This window comes from Eutrigla gurnardus, assembly GCF_963514095.1.
Source record: "Eutrigla gurnardus genome assembly, chromosome: 2".
NCBI classification, from domain to species: domain Eukaryota; kingdom Metazoa; phylum Chordata; class Actinopteri; order Perciformes; family Triglidae; genus Eutrigla; species Eutrigla gurnardus.
This window is the reverse complement of record NC_139916.1, coordinates 32,973,018-32,994,957: the sequence shown is the minus strand read 5'-3', so window position 1 is coordinate 32,994,957 and position 21,940 is coordinate 32,973,018. Positions and strand designations below refer to the sequence as shown.

The following is a 21,940-nucleotide window of genomic DNA, read 5'->3' as shown; positions in this document are numbered from 1 at the left end:
GACCTGAACCCTCAGGGACTTAACATCCATCAAAGTCTGTGAGGGGGGACGTTGGGATCGGGCCATAGTCCCGTCAGACTTGCTCTGCTCCCTTTGTTTCCACTAATCAGTTTCCAGTCTGCCCACCTGTGTCTTGTTATCCCATTAGTGTCTTGTGTATTTACTTTCTTGTGTCTACTTTTGTTTCTGGTTGGATTTCCTGCCTATGTTCCCCATACATTACCTCTCTACTTTGTATTGTCTCAGCCTGCTCAGCCTTCACTTTTGTTCTTGGAACCAGCTTTTAAATTGTTAAATTAAACCTGCCTGCCAATGAAACCTGCCCTGGGTCCTCTTTGAAATCTAAAACTGTGACAAACCATGTTTTAAACTGGCCACAGAAGGAAGGTGATTGGAAGATGGAAGGATAAGTGTATGGTTAGTTGTAAATGGTCCTCATTTATACAGCGCTTTTATCCAAAGCGCTTTACAGTAATGACTGACATTCACGCACACATTCACACACCGACGGCGGAGTCAACCACGCAGGGCGTCAGCCAGCTCGTAAGGAGCGAGGTGGATGAGGTGTCTTGCTCAGGGACACCAGGCCGGGGATCGAACCGGCAATCTTGCTGTTGTCAGCCAACCCGCTCTACCTCCTGAGCTAATCCCCCCAGTGTGAGTGTATGAGTGATAATACATTCCAAGATGATATTAAATGATATATCTCATCCATTATTTTCTGATATCAGGTCATCAGGATCATTAAACCATCAGCATACATGAGTGTATCTCTTCAAAGTACTTGTAGGATGGACAGACATGTCTTTCTTACCCAGTCGGAAGGAGGTGAAGTCCCCCACAAAGTCGACTCGGGGCTGAGTCCCCCGGGTCACCAGCCTTAGGGTCAGGTAGTTTCCTGTGGACAACACAGGCCGGGGTGGGCTCTTCCCACAGAGAGGAGGCCCGAGAGGAGGTGAGTTCCTGTCCCGTCCGTCATAGAATTGAACATATGAGCCGGCATGACACGGGTCCCCTGAGCTTTCGCCAGAGGTGGGCTCCAGTCTGGGGTTGAGAGCGGCGGAGCCACGCGGGGATTCTGGAAAGAGAGGGGCTGGGCTCAGGGGGGCCACTCGTAGCAAACTGTAGACCAGGAAGAAGCGGAAGTGGAACTGGACCTTGTCTTTAGGGGAGTTGGCTTGCATCGTGAGGTGGCAGTCCGTCCCCATGGTAACAAAGTAGTACTTCTTGGACTCCTGGTGCGAGTTGACGATCATGCCGTCACCCTGGATCGTCTGGCCACAGAAGTCCACCACATTCACTGATGAGAAAAAAGACAGAATCAGAGAGCCGATACACGTCTGTAATGAAATGGGTCAAACTCCAAACGGAGTACTATATTACTGATCACAGAGGGGAGAACTGTCTTTTGTGGTCTCATTCTTGAAAGTACAGAAACTTATTTTTCAGCTAATTCAGCTCATTTGAGTTGATGTGTCAAGATAATATAAAAATGAAATAATTATAGAAAGAAGACAACCTTAAGGCAGTTCATGTTCTGGGCTTTAAAGTGTGAGTATAGAGACACAACTTATTAATGGGCAGGTCAAATATATATGTGATTCCACATGAAACTAAAACCATGTAGCTTTTTTTATCTGCATGGGCTGTGTCTGAAATCAGTAACTACTCGCTATCTATTGAGTTCTCTATTATGTAGTTCTCTCTGAATGCATAATGAGAATTATTAGAACCTAGTGGACTCAAAAGTATCCCACAATTCATTTTGAAAAGTAGTGTACAACTGCTGGTCACTACCAGAGCATTACATGGCATCATGTAGTGATTGAGACAAATCTATGAAAACCATATATTAAATGTGAGCAGTGCATGACAACGTGATCAACAATGGTCACAACATACTTTGAATTTAATTTGGGAAAACATGCATATAGACAACAGCAGTGTACCACTCCTTTAGTTCTTACCTTTCACAATAAAAGCCCAATACATGTACGTGGAATTGCAAGTAAACTTAAATTACACCATGTTACCTTACAATATGTATTTATTACAAAAAAATATGTCAGTATTTATTATGGATGGTCCACAAGCTTCCGTTGACCTGACATCTTTTAATTGTGTGACAGAAGTGATGTAATTAACAGAGCAGAGAAAATTAGTCCTCTACATAGTTTTCTGTATGGTCTACTACAGGCATCCCCAAATGGTTCTGTCCGGACCCATGACCCATCTCTGATGAATTCACGAGAATAGATCATTTTCATAGAGCATTATCTTTTTTTTCGACGGTCGCGGCTATAAACAGTGGGCGCAGCTACTCCAGTTAATACGACAATGACTTCACTGAATTGAGCCAATCAAATCGGTTGTTTACCCTCGCAGCGCACCAGAGAGAGCAAGAGAAAAGAGAGCCAGACAGCGATGGCAGCATGGCTTGCTCGAAGAGAAGGAAGTTTGATATGGAGAACCATTGTTTTCAAGATGAATGGACGGAGAAATATATGTTCATTCTTCCGGCAGGCAGTTCCAAACCCGTGTGCCTCATATGCTCCGAAAACGTGGCATTAATCAAAAGCAGCAATGTGAAGTGCCACTAGGACACAAAGCACAGATATTTTGAGCAAAGTTATCCACTGAAATCCGAGCTGAGGGCATGCAAAATGACCGAACTGCAAGGCCAGTATGACAGATCTACCCAACTCATCACGCATTCATTTACAGCCCAGCAACGTGCAAACGAATGTTCGCTAAAGGTATCGTGGATTTTGGGGCAACATAAAAAAACATTTAGTGATGGGACAATTGTGAAGGAGTGCTTGAATGCCGTTACTGAGACATTATTTGAGGGGAAAGAAAGATGGGTTGTATTCCGTTTTTTAAAGGCCTTAAGTTAATTCGCTTGGGACTACTTTTATTTGTGGTAAAATATTTAGTTGATTACTATACAAGTGTTGAAAATTGACAATAAATATTGTTGAATCCATATGAAAATGTGGGGTAGGCTATAAGACATAAGTTGGACTTGTGAGGTTCGGACATTCACTTGGAGGACATTTTAGTAACTGGACCTCAGTGACTTTTAATTGAATACCCCTGGTCTACTACATAGTCCTCTATAGTCCACTACATAGTCCTCTTTATAGTCCTCTACATAGTCATCTAAATGGTCCACTACATAGTCCTCTATATAGTCCTCTTCATAGTCCTCTGCAGTCCTCTATATGGTCCACTACATAGTCCTCTATATCAGTTGTTCCCAAACTTTTTCTGCAGGGCTCCCTCTTTGTCGATACATTTTTTTTTTTTTTTTCTGTTTTAGAATTCTGTTTTAGAATAAAAGATCATTTTTTCCATCTAATGGTATCCCATGTGGTTGATGAATCAAAATGCAATAAATCAAGAAGAAAATATCAGAAATGTATTGAAGAAACATTCTAGTAGTTCTAATTTCTAATTCCTTGTCATTCAGAGACCATCAACATGTGTATAAATATGCAAATGTATGTGCAATCATTTATGGGGAAGTCACAATATTTTTCTTCTTCTCTTTCGCCTTAGGTGCGGTGAGGCCCTACTACAGATGGAAGAAGATTCACTCACCCACTTATATCACCTGGATCCTTTAACCAATCCGGGTGGGTCAAGTCTGCTGTCTCCATTCACCCAGGTCACTTGCTGCTAACGCCAGTCAAAATATACAAATTCAAACCATTGATTGTGTGACTCGCTACTCTCTTTAAAACCTGTAAAATCACATTTAAACATGACCTAGTCCATCAGTTTACCCGAGCAAGTGGCTGCTAGTACTATATAGTCCTCTACAAAGTCCTCTATATAGACCCCTAGATAGTTCTCTACATAGTCCTCTATATAGTCCTCTAGTAGTCCTCTACATAGTGGTCCTCTAGTAGTCCTCTACATAGCCCTCTAGTGGTCCTCTAGTAGTCCTCTAGTGGTCCTCTACATAGTCCTTTAGTGGTCCTCTAGTGGTCCTCTAGTAGTCCTCTAGTGGTCCTCTAATAGTCCTCTACATAGTCCTCTAGTGGTCCTCTTCATAGTCCTCTGCAGTCCTCTACATAGTCCTCTATATAGTCCTCTACAGTCCTCTATATAGTCGTCTACAGCCCCTATATCAGTTGTTCCCAAACATTTTCTGCAGGGCTCCCCCTTTGTCGATAAAAAAAATGTGTTACAAATTCAGTGTATCTGTTGACATTTTTCATAATTCTATGTTTTAGAATAAAAGAGAATTTTTTCCATCAAATGGTATCCCATGTGGTTGATACAGGGGCGGTTTCTCATATGGGCAGTATGGGCAGCCGCCCATGGCGGCATTCGTGGAGAACGCACAAAAAAAAAGAAAAAAAAGGTGCGTCTGCTGCTGCTGAAAGAGACTGGTTCACACCGGGCGGCCGCGGAAGCGCCGCGAATAGGCGCTTCCTTTCGGCACCCTTCTTAAGCGATAGTGTAATTCACACCAGATGCGAAGCGCCGCGAATAGGCGCGGCCGTCCTGCGCTGTGAAGCGATCGTTTCGGCGTCTGCTCTATTTTTTGCACGTGCCGTGAGTGAACGCATCAATTCTGGCAGGAAATCACACAGAGAAACACGAGACAATCCGGTCAATTTTCAAAATAAAAGCAATTTTCAAAATAAAATACCGCTATTGACAAATGTGATATTTGTGTATCTAAACTCGCACTGGGAAACAGGAAAAGAAAATACATTTAATAAATGTGAAGAGCAGATAAACAAATATGTGTATTTCAACTGCATATCTACACTACTACTGTCTACTACAATACACACTCTCTCTGTCTGTCTGTACATAGCATGACCCACTAACATAACAGCCCCCCCCCCCAAAAAAAAAAAACCTTACCTACACTCTGATCATAGCACTGTTGCTCTTAAGGTACTACTTTACTCAGATGAGGACCTAACACTTGTTCTATTTTTAGCTCTTACCTTATCGGCAATGATTCGTTGTGGTTTATTTGTTTCCTTCTTTTGACAAATGTACTTATTGTAAGTCGCTTTGGACAAAAGCGTCTGCTAAATGACCTAAATGTAAATGTAAATGTATGTCTCTCTCTCTCTCTCTCTCTCTCTCTCTGAACGGATAAATAAAAGAAGTGTACAAACTTCTTGGTTACAGAAACATGGCATATTTATTTTATGAGGTTATGATGAAAAAAATTGCTCTGAATGAACAACAGCTGAGCATAAGCGCTTGTAGACCGTCGCGGAGATTCCTCACAGCGTTCAGGGGCGGAGCCACTGATGTCAGATGGAGTAGCGAGAGAGGAGAGAGAGCGGGGGAGAAATGGCCGGGTACAGCCACCAGATGGAGCTATGTCCTTTAGCGTCCGGAGACAGAAACAGCTGGCGTAGGATACGTGTGGGGCCGGTGTATGTGTGTGCACATGTGTGTTAGCCAGAACAAAGAGAGAGAGAACGCGCGCGTAATACACAAAGGATCAGTAAGCTATTACCATCACACGGGAGCCCGTGAATGAACTGGCGTTCATTCTGCGGGACCCCGGTCTTTTAACTGATGGTAGATCACTTACTGAGCTCGTGAATGTGTCCGAGGTTGGACACGCACTGTTACCAAAATGAAACCCAGCGGGTTCAATCAGCATTCAAATACAACAACACGGAAAGCAACGGACTCGGCGGTCCGTGATCAAAACTTAAAACACGTTAACAAGAATTACAAGCATATCCTACACTATCAAACTTATGTCTCTGCCCAGACTGATAGCCTCTTACTGGTGTCGTTGCGTAGGCTGCGAGTCCGTCCCGGCGATGGCGGGCGGCAGCGGTAGTTCGTGAGTCTCCGGCGTCAGCGGGGGACGTGATGAGTCGGCTAAGTCCAGACGAGAGCGGGACGGTTTTCCTCTCGTTGATCAAACTCGAATAAAGAAATCAGTTCGTGTTTCTTCCTTCCGCGGGCAACAATATAATCGCGGCTTGGCGATTTGGTCAGCTGACTTCAGACAGGAGCTGGTAGCTGGAATGCAGGAACCGGTTTTGTTCCTCTTCTGCAGACGAACACAGAGAATCGCGCGGTTGTGGCGATCTCTCAGGATCCAAAAACGAGTAAAAGAAAAGGGGCGAGTCGCGGAAAACAGGGAAAAACAGTCTGTCGCTCGTCCAGCGAGGTTGGGGAAAAGACTGTGGCCTAGGACAAAGGAAACGCTGCAGACGTTATGTTGGCCTCCTGTTGCAGCGGTGTGCTGCGGTGGAGGAGTCACCTCCTGTTGCAACGTGGTGTTGCGATGAAAGAGCATGTTCTTAAGGTGGCGCCGGTTTATATAGTTCACGGCTGCTCCCGGGGACCCCCTGGGGTACCTGTGGTTGTCAGCCAATAGGGCACCAGTTGTGTGACGTTGCACTTCGCACCTCGATGAGAAGTGAAACTGAAATGGCGGTTGTAGTTTTTTATCTCCTTTGTTCCTTTGTCCTGACCGCGTGTGAAGGCTGTTGTAGGCCGCATTGTGTAGTCCTCATGGTGAGGTCCCAACATGGGTCAACAAAAACAATCGATCCGGCAGGGTCGAGTCTGTTGTCTCCATTCACCCGGGTCACTTGCTGCTAACGCCAGTCAAAATATACTAATTCAAACCATTGATTGTGTCACTCGCTACTCTCCCCTAGATAGCCCTCTACATAGTCCTCTATATAGTCCTCTACATAGTGGTCCTCTAGTAGTTCTCTAGTGGTCCTCTACATAGTCCTCTAGTGGTCCACTAGTAGTCCTCTAGTGCTCCTCTAGTAGTCCTCTACATAGTCCTCTAGGAGTCCTATAGTGGTCCTCTACATAGTCCTCTAGTGGTCCTATAGTGGTCCTCTAGTAGTCCCCTAGTGGTCCTCTAGTGGGGTCCTCTAGTAGTCGTCTAGTGGTCCTCTAGTAGTCCTTTACATAGTCCTCTAGTGGACCTCTACATAGTCCTCTATATAGTCCTCTAGTGGTCCTCTACATAGAAGTCCTTGGATAGTGAGTAGGGAGAAGTGAATGGGTGAGTGATTTCAGACACAGCCCTGGGCCCTCATTTATAAAACTGTGCGTAGGATCCTTACTAAAAGTGTACGTACGCCAAAAAGCCAAAGTTTGCGTGCGCCAAAAAAAAATCAGATTTATAAAACTGTGCGCACGCAAGCTGTACGCAATGTTCCCTTTATAAATCATAGGATCACCTACAAGTGTGCGTACCTGAATCCCGCCCTGTACACGCCCACATTTTACTATATTAATGAGCCGGCATGCAATCGTTTCCGTGTGGTGAATCACGGCGACAGGTCAGGAAAAAAAAGCAAAGAAACGTACCTTTTCAGAAACGGAGAAGAGACACTTGTTGGGGAGGTGGAGGCCCGGAAAATAATTTAATTTAGTGGCCACAGCAGCGGGATCACGAATAAAAAGACGCAGTGCGAGTGGCAACACATTGCTGCTGCAGTCGGCGTCAGCTGGACCGAGCGGACGGTGGCGGAACTTAAGAAAAAGTGGTCCGATCTGAAGGTAAATGACATCTTTCTGCTCCTTTACCAACATGTATTTAATGTATTGCTTGAGTATTTGAGGAAGTTTGATTTTGATGTGACTTTGACGGGGATTGTGTCCGAAAAGGAGGGAGACACAGACGCGACTGAGACCAGAGGGATAAGGGTGAACCGATTTTAAACTTTTATTGTATAAAACAAAACGTTAAATAGTTTTTGTCCTTCCAGAGTCTGCAGCGTTGGGCGTAGAGGAGGGTGACGGTGAGGAGGGTGGTGTGAGGAGGTGTGAGGAGGGTGGCACATCAAGCGGTCGGGTGCTCACTGATGCCGTCCTGCAACTTCAGCGAGACACAATCACCGCCATCAACAACGTTGCAGATGAGCTACGGCAAACGCGCACTGTGATTAATAAAATAATACGTTTACAATGAACATTGATTGTTGTCTTCCTTATCTTACAAATGCATAACATCCTCACGCATTCTTGCGTCCTGTTGATACCCCTCCAGTCGGGCAGGGGGCCGTGGCTCGGGGTCATCGATAAATTTGCGCTCTCCACGCTCCACGACTGAGCGCGCACGAGCGTGCCACTCATTATAGCGCATTTGCTCTGCGCTCTGGTGGTTTAAAAACGAGGATAAGTGTAACAAGTATACGATGGCTTAATGGCTGAATGTATGTGCGTTAATGATATGCACATAAATAAGGAGAATATTTAGTTATTCCCGTTGTGTTCTGCAGGGATCTAATGGAGGGTAGACTATTTGTTGTACATACTTGGGCCGTCTCCTCCTCCTGCGGTGACAGCGCTGATTCAATATTTCAAAATGATTTTGATTTAAGATACAAGTCAGATTTTAAAAGAAGGTGTTAATATGAAAAAAACTATCACTCATTAAAAGCATCAAAAACATTGCTGGAGTTCATCATGATAACGCAGATCTAACGTATGATATGGAGTGTAATTAAATGTGTGCGAGTCATCAAAAATATATAGTTCTTCTCACGTTTACTGCTGATTCCCCTCCAGTCTCCAGAATGTGCGTACCGGTACGCATGCCTCAGAGTTTGCTTACGGGTACGCACACTTTCCCGTCAAGTTTGGTTTTTATAGATCACAACATTTGCGTGGAAAGTGGCGTACGCACGTTTCCAGCCCCGTTTTGTGCGTACGCAAGCTTTATAAATGAGGGCCCTGGTTTGTCTTTGTGATCAGTGTTGTGATCCTTTGTGAAGCAGCTCATCCACAGGCAGGATCAGGACCCGGACCAGGACAGATAGTACGGCAGACCCCCCCCCCCACACACACACACACGGCCCATCCACCTACCGCCCCCTGCCTCTGGGCCGCAGGCCAAATAATGAGAAGATTTACGACCACCCCTGGAGTTTATTAGCTCTGTTTCCCTGGGAGACAACTAGATCCTCCTGCACTGACCTCCAGGAATGCCCAAAGCCCTGGAGCCCCTGTTGGTGGGAAACCGCTCATCCTCTCTGCACCACACAAGCAAATAGAAAACCTCGGGGGACACTGTCCAAAACATAGCTGAGCAGAAGATACCAGTAAAGATGTTTGCAGGCTGAAAATTCAACTATTTTTAACCGCAATCATTGTAAAGAAAGTCCATTTTAGAGAGCTGATGCTGGGGTGAAGGTCTGGGAGATCACTGTAGTGAGAAATTTGTCAGAGAAAATGGCAGCAGCCTCACTGTCCATCCATGTGTTATTCTACGGCTGGTGACTCAACATGGGCCTTCAGGCCTTGTGCACAGCAAACAACCTTTAGACAGGACAGTGAGTCAACATGAACACAAACGGTCTAATGGGAATACAGCAGCCGTCACATATCACAACATCAATATGCTTCCTCCACCCCCTCGACCCTCACACTCAGCAGCTCTTTGTAAACATCTAATTATATAATTTTTCACCTCATTCATTTTTTTTATTCCTACGTCCACATTACATTTTTTAGTTTTTGTCTTCTATTCTTATTTTGCTTTGTATTTATATATTGATCGGATGCTTGTTCAGCACATTGGCCAACAATGTGCTAAACAAATCAAGTTGGATTTAATTTCAACACAATTCATTTGGGAACCAATTTTAATTTACAATGACGGCCTGGCCTGCAGCAGCAGAGTCTCTCCACACCACTGTCTTTGACTTTAAATAACAAACCACCACCATGCAGTGGTGTGGCGTGGGGAAAATTTCAGAGGAAGCCAAGTGAGACACAACCTCTAAGCTGTGTATGTTTTACGGGGTGGGAGCAGAAAAACGGATGTCGCAGTTTATATGTTGCTATTTCCCGTGGTCGGATGAACTATTAGAGCGCCCAGCATCATTTTACCAGGACTTACACACGCTGAGCACCGACTATGCAGACTCTCTCTCTCTCTCTCTCTCTCTCTCTCTCTCTCTCTCTCTCACACACACACACACACACACAGTGTGTGTGGAAGAAGAAAGAGAGGAAGAAAGTTTCTTCCTGTCCGTACGGAGCTCTAGTTTTGGTGTTGGCCGGCCGCAGTGGCGTCAATTCAGCCAAAGCTAAGATATGGCAAGGTTACTAGTCACATGACTTATCATGACTACAGTATCAATCAATATACATGCCCAGCAAATAATCATAACAAAAGTGACAAGTCTGCTATGTAGCTTATCTGTGTGGTTAGGAAAATTTGAACTTTTTCAAATGCAGTCTCACTCACATTCCGCTAACATAACTATGGACACAAACACTTAACTATGCACGTTAATCAATCAATTCAGTCAAATGCGCCGTTACGCGTTAGAGAGCAGTAATAGCCTTTCTGACAAACACAATTTCACTCATTCTGTTCACTTCATTCACTATGTAATTGCAACAATATCAAGTGAATATACCAGGTCAACTTAAAACTGTTAAAGTCCAAATGCAAAGAGGAGAGGGAGGGAGGGAGGGAGGAAGAAGAGGGTGCTGAGTGGCTAACAGCCTGGTTAACAGCCTGAATCCCGCCTTCACTACCTGGTCCTCCTCCCTCCGCTGCTGGGGCAACATTGGACCCATCACCTGCCTCTTTTTTTTTTATAAAAAAGATTCTTAAGTTATCTTCTTCCTTTTCATTCTAGTTAATTAGCTTAGCAAAACAAAACAACAAAACAAAACAAAAACGCGAACAATAATGACCCAGCTCTGACCTCCGTCGTCTCGTCAGGGGGGGCTGGGAGATACCACATTTCAAGATATGGAGGGGGGATACAAGTGTTGGGAAAGATAATATCTAGAGAAATCGATTGTGTTGTTCTGATTTTCATTTGTAGTTAATTTATATGTATTAAATAAAAGATTAATCAATACAAATTGACACAGAGTAATTCCATAAATTTATTAAAAAAACAGAATATTTACATTTTCCCCTGGAGCCAAGGTGTGGCAGCTGCCATACCTTGCCATACCCAATTGACGCCCCTGGCCGGCCGTCAGATTTAATCCGGAGTTGCCGTTGTAGAGGCAGTTTAGCAAAATTATTTTTTACTAAATACTCCAAATCTCCACCCTCCATAATAGCGCTTAAAAATGTAGCTAGCTTATCAAGAGATGAACACAAAGCAACGAATCTTCCGTTATTTCATTCATTGACGTTGACGATAACATACTGTGATTTGATTGGCCTGATGCCAACGAGTTTGCGGCTTCCCTTTACACTGTCCTGACCGATCACAGGGGAGCAGTGTCGTGACAATAGCCTCACCTGATTGGTCAATCATTTGTTTCTTTTTTTCACCAAGGGAGGCCAGCGCAGCTTGGCCTCCTCACAGACAACAGGGTGCAGTAACATGTTTTCAACGCTCATTCACCCCGTAACATTTAGAGGGGCGCTGTTTTACACATCATGAAACGCTCAATAATGAATGAAGAGAGACGAGGAGGAAACGACAGACACATCACAGAGGGTGGTCGACATTGCACTGTAGGGTGGTCAAAACAATCTGCTCTACCAACTCTATTAGACCAGCTATTTTTACCTGATTATTTTAATTTGTTGTGATCCTCAACATCAAGTTAGTCTGAAAGGACCAAAGCAGAGTGTTTGGACAGCAGCTTCCCTCCCAGTCTGTTACCTTACAGGCAAAATACTTTCCACTTTCAGTATCTATATTCTAAAGCAATGTTCGTCTACGTTTTTAAGGCCAAGGACCCCTTGGCTGATAGTGACACGGGGGAGGGACCCCCTATTACATCCATCCATCCATCCATTTTCTACCGCTTATCCTGTATTCAGGGTCGCGGGGGGGCTGGAGCCGATCCCAGCTGTAATTGGGCGAAGGCAGGGTACACCCTGGACAGGACGCCAGTCTATCGCAGGGCCGACATGTAGAGACAGACAACCATTCACGCTCACTTTCACACCTACGGGCAATTTGGAGTCACCAATTAACCTATCCCCATCCTGCATGTCTTTGGACTGTGGGAGGAAGCCGGAAAACCCGGAGAGAACCCACGCTTACACGGGGAGAACATGCAAACTCCACACATAAGGAACCCGGGCCGACCCGGGAATCGAACCCAGGACCCTCTTGCTGTGAGGCGAGAGTGCTACCCACTACACCACCGTGCAGCCCCCCTCTATTAAATATCGTATAAAATTGTGTTGCTTATTAAACCAGGCCAATAATAATATGTAGTGCAGCCTATAGTTCCACAACATGTGTATTTAACAAATAGGAAGATTTATATTTGCTCCCCAAATTTAATCCCCAAAAAGTTTGGGATTAAATAATTGTGGGGATCCCCTGCAGTAAGTCTGCGGACCCGTAGGGATCCCGGACCCCCTGTTGTAGATCTCAGTTCTAAAGGTTGCCACTGAGTCCATTGTTCATGTCATTCAAAGCCTCATTTATTTCATATTTTATTAATAAAATCATATTTCCCTTGACTCATTTTATGGTGTATGGAGAGATATAGACTCTAATATGTCAACAACATAAATAGTTTATCCAACGTTCACATTTCTGGTCAGTAAACATGTGATAAGATCATCTACATATTCAAACAGAACATTTCTGAAAAATTGTGTTAATGTCAGTGACAGGGGCGGTTTCTCATATGGGCAGTATGGGCAGCCGCCCATGGCGGCATTCGTGGAGGGGCGGCATGAGCGCCCGCACAAAAAAAAAAGAAAAAAAGGTGCGTCTGCTGCTGCTGAAAGAGACTGGTTCACACCGGGCAGCCGCGGAAGCGCCGCGAATAGGCGCGGCCGCCCCGCGCCGTGAAGCGATCGTTTCGGCGTCTGCTCTATTTTTTGCGCGTGCCGCGAGTGAACGCATCAATTCTGGCAGGAAATCACACAGAGAAACACGAGACAATCCGGTCAATTTTCAAAATAAAAGAAACCTAGGACCGCCACTGGTCAACTGGGGTTCCATGGTGATACAAACACACGCTGACTCACTGCAGAGACGTTCTGCATCATTAGAGATAACGTGATGGATTCAAAGTTGCGTCTGAAATGAGCATAACGTCGGCACGACTTCTAACCTACTTGTCCGATCGTCAAGAAACAGAAATAGTCAGTATCCGCTGCTGCTCGCGCCATAGCGCGCGGACGCGTTAAGCACAGACCCAGATGTTGTCGATCAGAGAGGGGGGCTGAAGTCTTACCGGTCTCGATGGCCGAGCAGTGGAGGGTCATGAAGCCGAGCAGAAGGAGCAGCGTGAGCGGCCGCTGCCAGCAGCTCCCCGCCTCCACTTCCACCATCATGTGTGCACGGAGCGCCGAGGAGCGGAGCGGTCACAGCGGATGAACCCGAGTCATTCCGACGTCACAGAGACGTGGGGCTGCTTCATCGCAGTGGCCTCCTCTGGCTTTTGTCCCAGCTGAACCTCCTCCCGGTCCCCTTCACGTGTCCAGTCATCTCCATGACGACACCCAACCAATAAGCTATCAAGCCAGCAAAAAACGAAAGCTTCATTTACAGAATATTATGGCATAGAAAACCTGACAAAAAGACCTCTCTACATATAAGGCACATTGGAGAGAAAGGATAACTTACATTGTGTAAAAGTAAAAACATGTAACAAGTGATAGCAAGTACAAAATACATTTAAGGAAATAATCAACACATTCATAGTAGCAACTCTTTATTCTATCACGTTTGCTAGGGGTCCTCGTCACTTAATAAGCACTGAAGACAGATTCTGCTTGTTTGTTTTTCATTAGTCTCAAAGCTTGGAGATGATTTGGCCTTAAGGTCCCTTTACAAAACGGAAACAATGGGTTTTATTTTCCTGTTGTTGTTGTTGTGACTACTAAGAGAGTAAACATTGGGAAACTTGAACACACTGCTAACCTAAACAATCTCATTCCTGTTCTCTCAAAATCAAAGTCAACCTCAAAGCCTGTCAATAACACCATCAGGATGGGTCTGCTAAATGTAATGTCTCTTAATAACAAATCATTTTTAGTCAATGATTTTATTACCACTTCTAAACTTGATTTTGTGTTTTTAACTGAAACATGGCTAGAACAAAATAACAGTGCAAGCATTCTGATCGAGACAGCACCCCCCAACTATAATTTGATTGATGTTTGTAGATCTGGGAAAAGAGGTGGAGGGGTTGCTGCTATATTTAAAAATACATTTCAGGGGAAACAGATGTCCCTTGGTGTTTTTCCATCATTCGAATATCTTTGTGCTGTGTTGAAATGCTCTCCCAGAGTTCTCCTGTTAATTATTTACAGGCCACCTAAATATTCGTCAAATTTTTTCGATGATTTTACTGAATTATTGTCTAGCATCTCCACTGATTTTGACTGCCTAGTTATATCTGGTGACTTTAATTTTCATATTGATGATTTGAATGACAAGGGTGCAAAATAACTTTTTAATATTCTAGACACATTTGACCTTTCTCAACATGTGAAAGAGGCTACTCATTGTAAGGGACACACCCTGGACCTGATTATCACAAAAGGTCTCCATGTTTCTGATGTTTTTGTGACTGATCCTTCATTGTCTGATCACTTCTGTGTTTTCTTTAATATTTCTTTCATTCCTGACACACAAACCGAATCAAATAAGGTCAAAAAGCGGTACATCAATGAACATGCCAATGTACTCTTTAAAAATGCCATTTCCTCGTTACCACCTCTAAACCCATGTCATGCTGATGATCTTGTAAACATCTTTAATTCCAAAATTCTGAATGTCATAGATGTCATTGCACCTGCTACGGTTAAAACAATTTCTGGTAAGCAAAAGGCACCCTGGAGAAAAGCTGCTGTTGTGACAGCCCAGAGAAGAGAGTGCAGGAAGGCTGAACGAATCTGGCGGAGTACTAAACTTCATAATCACCATGACATCTATAAAGAGAGCCTCCGGGCCTACAATTTAGTCTTAAAAAGTGCGAGAGAAACATACTTCTCCAATATCATAAACAACAACACTAATAAGGCGAAAACCCTATTTGCAACTGTTGACAGACTGACCAACCCCCCAACACAAATACCAGCTAAACTCCATTCCACGCAGAAATGCAATGAGTTTGCATTCTTTTATACTAATAAAATTGAAGGCATCAGACGCGCCATCAATATCTCAAACAAAAAAGTTGGATCACCACCCTGTTCAGGCAAAAGTAACACAGCAATGATGGCAAGCTTTAATGCCATAGACTCTAAAACTCTAGAGGAAACGGTGACAAATCTAAAATCATCCACCTGCTGCCTTGATGCTTTACCTACCAACTTTTTTAAGAATGTTTTTGACTGCCTATCAATAGACGTATTGCAAATAGTTAATAACTCCATTCAATCAGGCAATTTCCCAAAGGCCTTCAAAACTGCAGTCATTAAACCTCTTCTAAAAAGCGGAGCCTAGATGCCTCTATTATCAACAACTACAGACCAATTTCAAATCTACCCTTCATAAGTAAAATAATTGAGAAAGTTGTCCTCCAACAACTAAATCACTTCCTGGCTTCAACTGGCTGCCACAACAACTTCCAGTCAGGATTTCGACCTTTTCATAGCACCGAGACGGCCCTTATTAAAGTTGTAAATGACATCCGTCTTAACACAGACTCTGGCAAAACTTCAATATTAATGCTATTAGACCTCAGTGCTGCATTTGACACTGTTGACCACTCAATACTCTTGGACAGGTTGGAAAACTGGGTGGGGCTCTCAGGCACAGTCTTAAACTGGTTCAAGTCATATCTACAAGATAGGAACTATTTTGTTTCCATTGGCGACTTTGTATCAGAACCTACCAATGTAACGTGTGGAGTCCCCCAAGGTTCAATCTTGGGGCCAACTTTATTCAACATCTACATGCTCCCACTAGGACAAATCATGCAAAATAATAACATTGACCACCATTGCTATGCCGATGACACCCAAATCTATGTAGCACTATCACCAAACGACTATCGCCCCATAGATCTTCTGTGCCAGTGCATTGAGCAAGTCAAAGACTGGATGTGCCAAAACTTCCTACAACTAAATGAGGACAAAACTGAGATAATTGTTTTTGGTGCTAAAAAAGAAAGGTTTAAAGTAATTCAACACCTTCACTCTCTGTCCCTGAAAACCTCAAACAAAGCCAGAAATCTTGGGGTTATTATGGATTCTGATTTACATTTCGACAGTCACGTTAAATCAGTAACAAAATCAGCCTACTATCACCTAAAAAATGTAGCAAGACTTAGAGGGCTCATGTCAGCTCAAGACTTAGAAAAACTTGTACATGCCTTTATTACTAGTAGGCTAGACTACTGTAATGGTCTCCTTGCAGGTCTTCCGAAAAAAACTGTCAGGCAGCTACAGCTTGTTCAGAACGCTGCTGCTAGAGTTCTTACAAAGACCAAAAAATGTGAGCACATTACACCAATTCTTAAATCCTTACATTGGCTCCCTGTATGTCAGAGGATTGATTTCAAAATCCTCCTGCTCACATATAAATCACTACATGGTCTAGGACCGAAGTATATCACTGATATGCTCCCACTACATAAGCCTTCTAGACCACTAAGATCTTCTGAGACCAATCTGTTAGTGATTCCCAGAGTAAACAACAATCACGGGAGAGCATAATTTAGTCACTATGCAACAAATGGCTGGAATAAACTTCCTGAAGATGTAAGACTTGCCCCAACTCTGACCACTTTTAAAACTAGACTGAAAACTTTTATGTTCACCATAGCTTTCTGCTAAATCTTTTAATGTCTGCACTGTTTTTAATTATTGCAAATATGTTTTTATTCTATTTTCTTTCTGTAATGCATTTTTAAAATTTTTATTATTTTCTTTTTAATTCTTCTATTTATTTATTTTTATTTTTTTATTCTCACTTTGTTTTATGATGTGAAGCACTTTGAGTCTGCCTTGTGTATGAAATGTGCTATACAAATAAAGTTGCCTTGCCTTGCCTTGCCTCTGTTTGGAAGCTTGGATGAAGAATCTGACCAATAGTATCAGATTGTTAAAAATCAAGTCACTCTTATGTCCTTCATGTTGATACCAAACATGTTCTCTAGAGAGAGGAGTGAGATGGATTTCTGCCTGTAAATCCTCTCAGAAGTATCTGCACCGGAGAAACAGGTGATCGGTACTTAGTTTCACAAAAGATGCAATTATTATGATCAATGTTAAATCTCCTCTGGATCATTGGATGGATACATATTTATAATTGTGTTATGGACTTATTTTGTCTTTACAGAATACTTGATATTAAAGGGGTCCTATTATGAAAAATAGGCTTTTCCATGGTTTTCAAAACCTAAGATTGGTCCCTGGGGTGTCAATAGGTCCCCACAGTATCAGGAAAGACCACCATCTCCCTTTTTCTCTGTCTCCATTTGAAAGAAATGCTCTGAAACGGTTTGCAGAATGTGCCCTAAATGATGTCAGCAGCAAATTTTCCTGTGCCTTATATGGGTTATCTTGGCTCATTAGAACCCACATAATCCCCGTTAGCTTTCAGTGTGATTTACATACAAACCAGTAAACCAAACATGCCAAAATCAAAGAGAGCAAGTTGTGCAGTCCTTGGCTGCAGCAAGCCACACAATTGCTGATATTTTCTTGCATCGTCGGAGCAGCTCAAGGCCCGGTGGATGAACTTCATCTACGATGGAAATGTGCCCACATGTGTCAGTAAATGTTTGTTTGTGTGTGCTACGCACTTCACCGACCACACACACACACGGGGTTCATGAAGAAAACACCACCACCAGGGATTGGGTCGCCCCTTTGGCCCACAGCACCTGTCCACAAAGAAAAAGAGGGAAATATATATAACAGGCCTCACAGCTAAATGCAGCAATCAAGTATCCACAAACGCACACACCCTAGATTTTGGATAAGAAAACAAACAAACAGTGAATTAAGGTTTGCTAGACAAAATTAACTAAATCAAACAATATGTTTTAAATAAGAAAACAAACAAAACAAACAGTAAATCAATATTCGTTAAACAAAATTAACAAAATAAATCCTTTTCACATTAGCACAAATAATTAATAAATCAAACAAAATTCCTGAGGCTGTAACAAGCCCTGACACCAGCTCTGTGAAGAGCCTGTCTTAATCACAGCTCCATCATGGCTCTGGAGAGCCGAAGAGCCACAGAACACAGTTTTAGTGAGCCAAAACTAAACAGCCGAACAAAACAGCAGCGTTGTCCAGTGAGCCGTGGCGATAAATGGACATATATGGACATCACCGGCGCAGCGTCACAGCAGACCAGGTAGCAGAGTTACTGCACGGCTTCCGCCTGATCCCAACTGTGGCACAGAATATTAACAATTAGCCGGGAGGGATGAGCAGCGGGTAGAAGGAAAAGAGGAGAGGAACAACGCCGACTTACCATGAGGAGCCACAACCACGGACGGCCTCCAGCAGGACAACTCGGTCCCACGGCAACAGCAGCCTGCCGCACTACAGTAACAAAAGGGAGAACCTGTTGTTTTACAAGAGGAGACGTGCGCCACGATGATCCGCCACGCCAAACAGGGCTCCAACACACTCACAGACACACCACAAAGGCTCCAGCGCCTGCACCGGCTCTGCCACACCAGGCCACAGCCACCACGGAGGACGAGCAGAACCGGAAAGGAAGAGAGAGGCCGCAGGTGTGACCAGACCAGTATAAGAAAAGTATGCAGCGCCGCCCATCAATCAGTGCGCCAGCCCACACCTGATGTGGATGGAGCAAGGAGGAGGGGGAAGGGATGGGAAGTGTGGTGTATTTCAATAACGAGGCAGCTGCACACGTTCAATAACTTTACTAGCAGCTTGGGGCAAACAGTACAACGACACATGTCACACGTGTGTATTCTTAGAACCCTTACTGAGCATGCGCAGCCCACTACTCAAAAGTACGGCAAGCCTATCAGGTCAATCAGTAACAAACGAATACTGCATTAAATGTAATATATCACATTTCCTCCCCCTTTAGCTCAAAAATATTGCAACACCCCAAAACAGTGTTTACCACTATAGTGCATGAGCAATCACTATCATCACAGTAACTGTTAACAACAAAAATAGACATGCTCACTTAACCTTACTGAATGCTCTTAATGTATTACTCAATTATGAACTTTAATAAACTCAAATTCAGCAATCAGTTTCTCAACAGTCCTCAGAACTTCTCATCTCCATGATCAGTTCTGGTAACGCTGTGGCAAGCGTGTGGCACATTGTGAGCGCCTCAAAGTCACTGTAGCTGGGTCAGGTGGTTCTGGGAATCTGGGCAGCTCAGATGCTGCGGTCTCAGGTGCCAGGAGCTCTGTTCCTGAACAAGCCTCCGCCTGCTCAGCCAGCTCGGCTGCCTCCTCCTCAGGCACTTGCTCCGGAGTGTCTGGAGAGAATCAAGGTCTCAGCTGATCTCCATGACATCTGTACATGTGGTCAGTTTTTTCACCTAGCACCTTGTATGAGACAGGGCCAGTCTGCTGCTTTACTACTCCTGGAATCCACCTTGGACTTTCTCCTGCAGTATTGCGCAGATAAACCTGTTCATCCACGTCAAACTGCCTCTCTGCAGCTTTGTTGTCGTGTCTTTCCTTCTGTCGATACTGCTTTCTTCTCACTGTTTCTGTGATGCTTGGTTTCAGGAAGTCCAATCTGGTTCGCACGTGTCTCTTTAAAAACAAGTCAGCTGGTGACTCGCCAGTCGTGCTGTTGGGAGTTCTGCGATACCGTAGCAGGAAGTGTGAGATTTTATCATCAATGCTCAGGTCTTCCTTTGCTAGCTTTTTCATGCCTGCCTTGAAGGTTGCAACATACCTCTCAGCTAGGCCGTTGGTGGCCGGGTGTCTCGGAGCACCAGTTGTGTGGAGGATTCCATTTCTCTTCACGAACTGCTGGAACTCGTCTGACGTGAAGGTTGTTGCATTGTCAGTGACTAATTGTTCTGGAACTCCATATGACGCAAACAGCCTCTTTAGCCTGGTGATGGTTGCTGCAGAAGTTATTTGTGTCATTTTGTAAACTTCCAACCATTTTGAGTACGCGTCGACCACGATCATGAACATGTTACCCATGAACGGGCCCGCAAAGTCAATATGAAGTCTTTTCAAAACACCCACAGGGAACTCCCATGGGTGTAGTGGGACCTGGCGTGGCATGTGATGATCCAGCTGACAAGTCTCACACTCTTTGCAGACTTTTTCGATGTCGATGTCGATTTTAGGCATATTGCCGTGCGACTGCTTTCATCTTCACGATGCCTGGGTGCCCGGCATGGATCTCTTTTAGCATCGCTCCTCTCAGTTTTCCAGGTGCAATCACTCTTGTCCCCCACAGGACGCATCCCTGCTCCACAGACAATTCATCTTTCTTTTTGTGAAACACTTTCAGTTCCTCTTGTATTTCCTTCGGCCATCCTTCCATGATGTACCTGTGCAGCTTTGAAAGCTCTGAGTCATTTCTTATCGGCTTGGCAATCCGTTTTGCACTCAGCGGTGCCCCCTCCAGGTGCTCACATACCAGTGCATCGATGTATGCTGACACTGTCTCTGTTCCTGCATCCTTGGTCTCAGGCAGTGGAACACGTGATAATCCATCTGCGTTGGCATGCTTTTCAGACTGACGGTACAGTATGTGGTAATCTTATGCAGACAATATGATGGCCCACCTCTGGATACGTGCTGCCGCCATTGTTGGAAGTCCCTTCTGCTCTCCGAACAGTGTTAGAAGAGGTCTGTGGTCTGTGATTAGGCTAAACTGCCGTCCCCACAGGTATTGGTGGAACTATTTCACACCAAACACCAAGCTCAAAGCCTCCTTCTCGATTTATGAATAATTCTTCTCTGCTGGGGAGAGAGACCGTGAAGCATAAGCCACTGGATGCTCTTTTCCATCTGGTGTTGTGTGCTGAATTACTGCTCCGATCCCATAAGCAGAAGCATCACATGCAAGAGTTAGCGGCAGGTGAGGATCGTAGTGCACTAACACTTTGTCACTTGTCAAAAGTTGTTTACACTTGTTGAATGAATCTTGTTCAGCTTTGCTCCATCTCCAGGTGGCTTCATCTTTTAGCAGACCATAGAGCAGTGCAAGCACTGTGCTCTGCTGCGGCACAAAACGTCCATAATAGTTTACCAGCCCCAGGAAAGCTCTTAACTCTTTGACGCTTGTGGGTGCTGGTGCATCATGTATGGCTCTCACCTTGTCTTGGGATGGGTACACGCCTTTTTCATCCAGCACATGACCCAGATATTCAATCTGAGTCTTGCCGAATTCACACTTGGACTCTCTCACCCTTAACCCGTTCTCCTGGAGACGCTGTAGGACTCTGTCCAAGTTCATGAGGTGCTCTGCTTTGTCTCTGCCCATTATAAGGAGGTCATCCAGATAAACCACCACGTTGAGATCCTTCATCAGGTTCTCCATAATTCTCTGGAAGATACTGACAGCAGAGTTTATACCAAAACAGAGGCGGTTGTAAACAAACAGTCTTTTGTGAGTGTTTACAGCTGTATATTTCTTGGAGTCTTCATCAAGTAGTACCTGTTCATATGCTGAAGCCAGGTCTATTTTTGAGAATAACTTCCCACCACTAAGTGTTGCCAGCACCTCCTAAATGCATGGTAGGGGGTATATCTCGGTGTTTGTAGCCTGGTTCACAGTAACCTTGTAGTCACCACATAAACGGAGTGTGCTGTCCCGCTTGGTTACTGGGACTACTGGGGCAGCCCACTCACTGAGCTATACAGGGGAGATGATGCCAGCCTTTCCAGTTCTTTTTCCACTTTTTCTTTCATTGCAAAAGGCAGGGGGCGTACCTTGTGGAATTTTGGGGTTGCCTCAGGTTTGACAGAGATTGTTGCCTTGATGTCCTTTAATGTCTCGAGCTCATCTCTGAAAACGTCACTGTATTTTGCAACCACCTCAGGAATAGACTTGGATGGCCATGTATGTTCACTGACAGTTTTAATC

At 44.3% G+C, this 21,940-nt stretch overlaps 1 protein-coding gene and 1 long non-coding RNA gene across 3 annotated transcripts in view; both read right to left on the bottom strand.

The window, feature by feature from the left end:
- ldlrad2 (low density lipoprotein receptor class A domain containing 2) overlaps positions 1–13,353 on the bottom strand; it is a 50,948-nt gene extending 37,595 nt beyond the window's left edge. The window contains exons 1-2 of one of the 2 annotated variants that reach the window (XR_014598229.1): positions 13,156–13,353; positions 815–1,300 (exon numbers count right to left, since the gene is read on the bottom strand). Coding sequence is in view for 1 of the 2 variants with exons in the window: in XM_084025755.1 (XP_083881881.1) it covers positions 815–1,300; positions 13,156–13,255 (586 nt within the window). In the remaining variant the exon portion in view is untranslated. The remainder of the gene's footprint in view (positions 1–814; positions 1,301–13,155) is intronic. The other variant, XM_084025755.1, reaches the window with a different exon arrangement.
- LOC311023951 overlaps positions 1–21,940 on the bottom strand; it is a 171,082-nt gene that overhangs the window by 140,697 nt on the left and 8,445 nt on the right. The window lies entirely within an intron of this gene.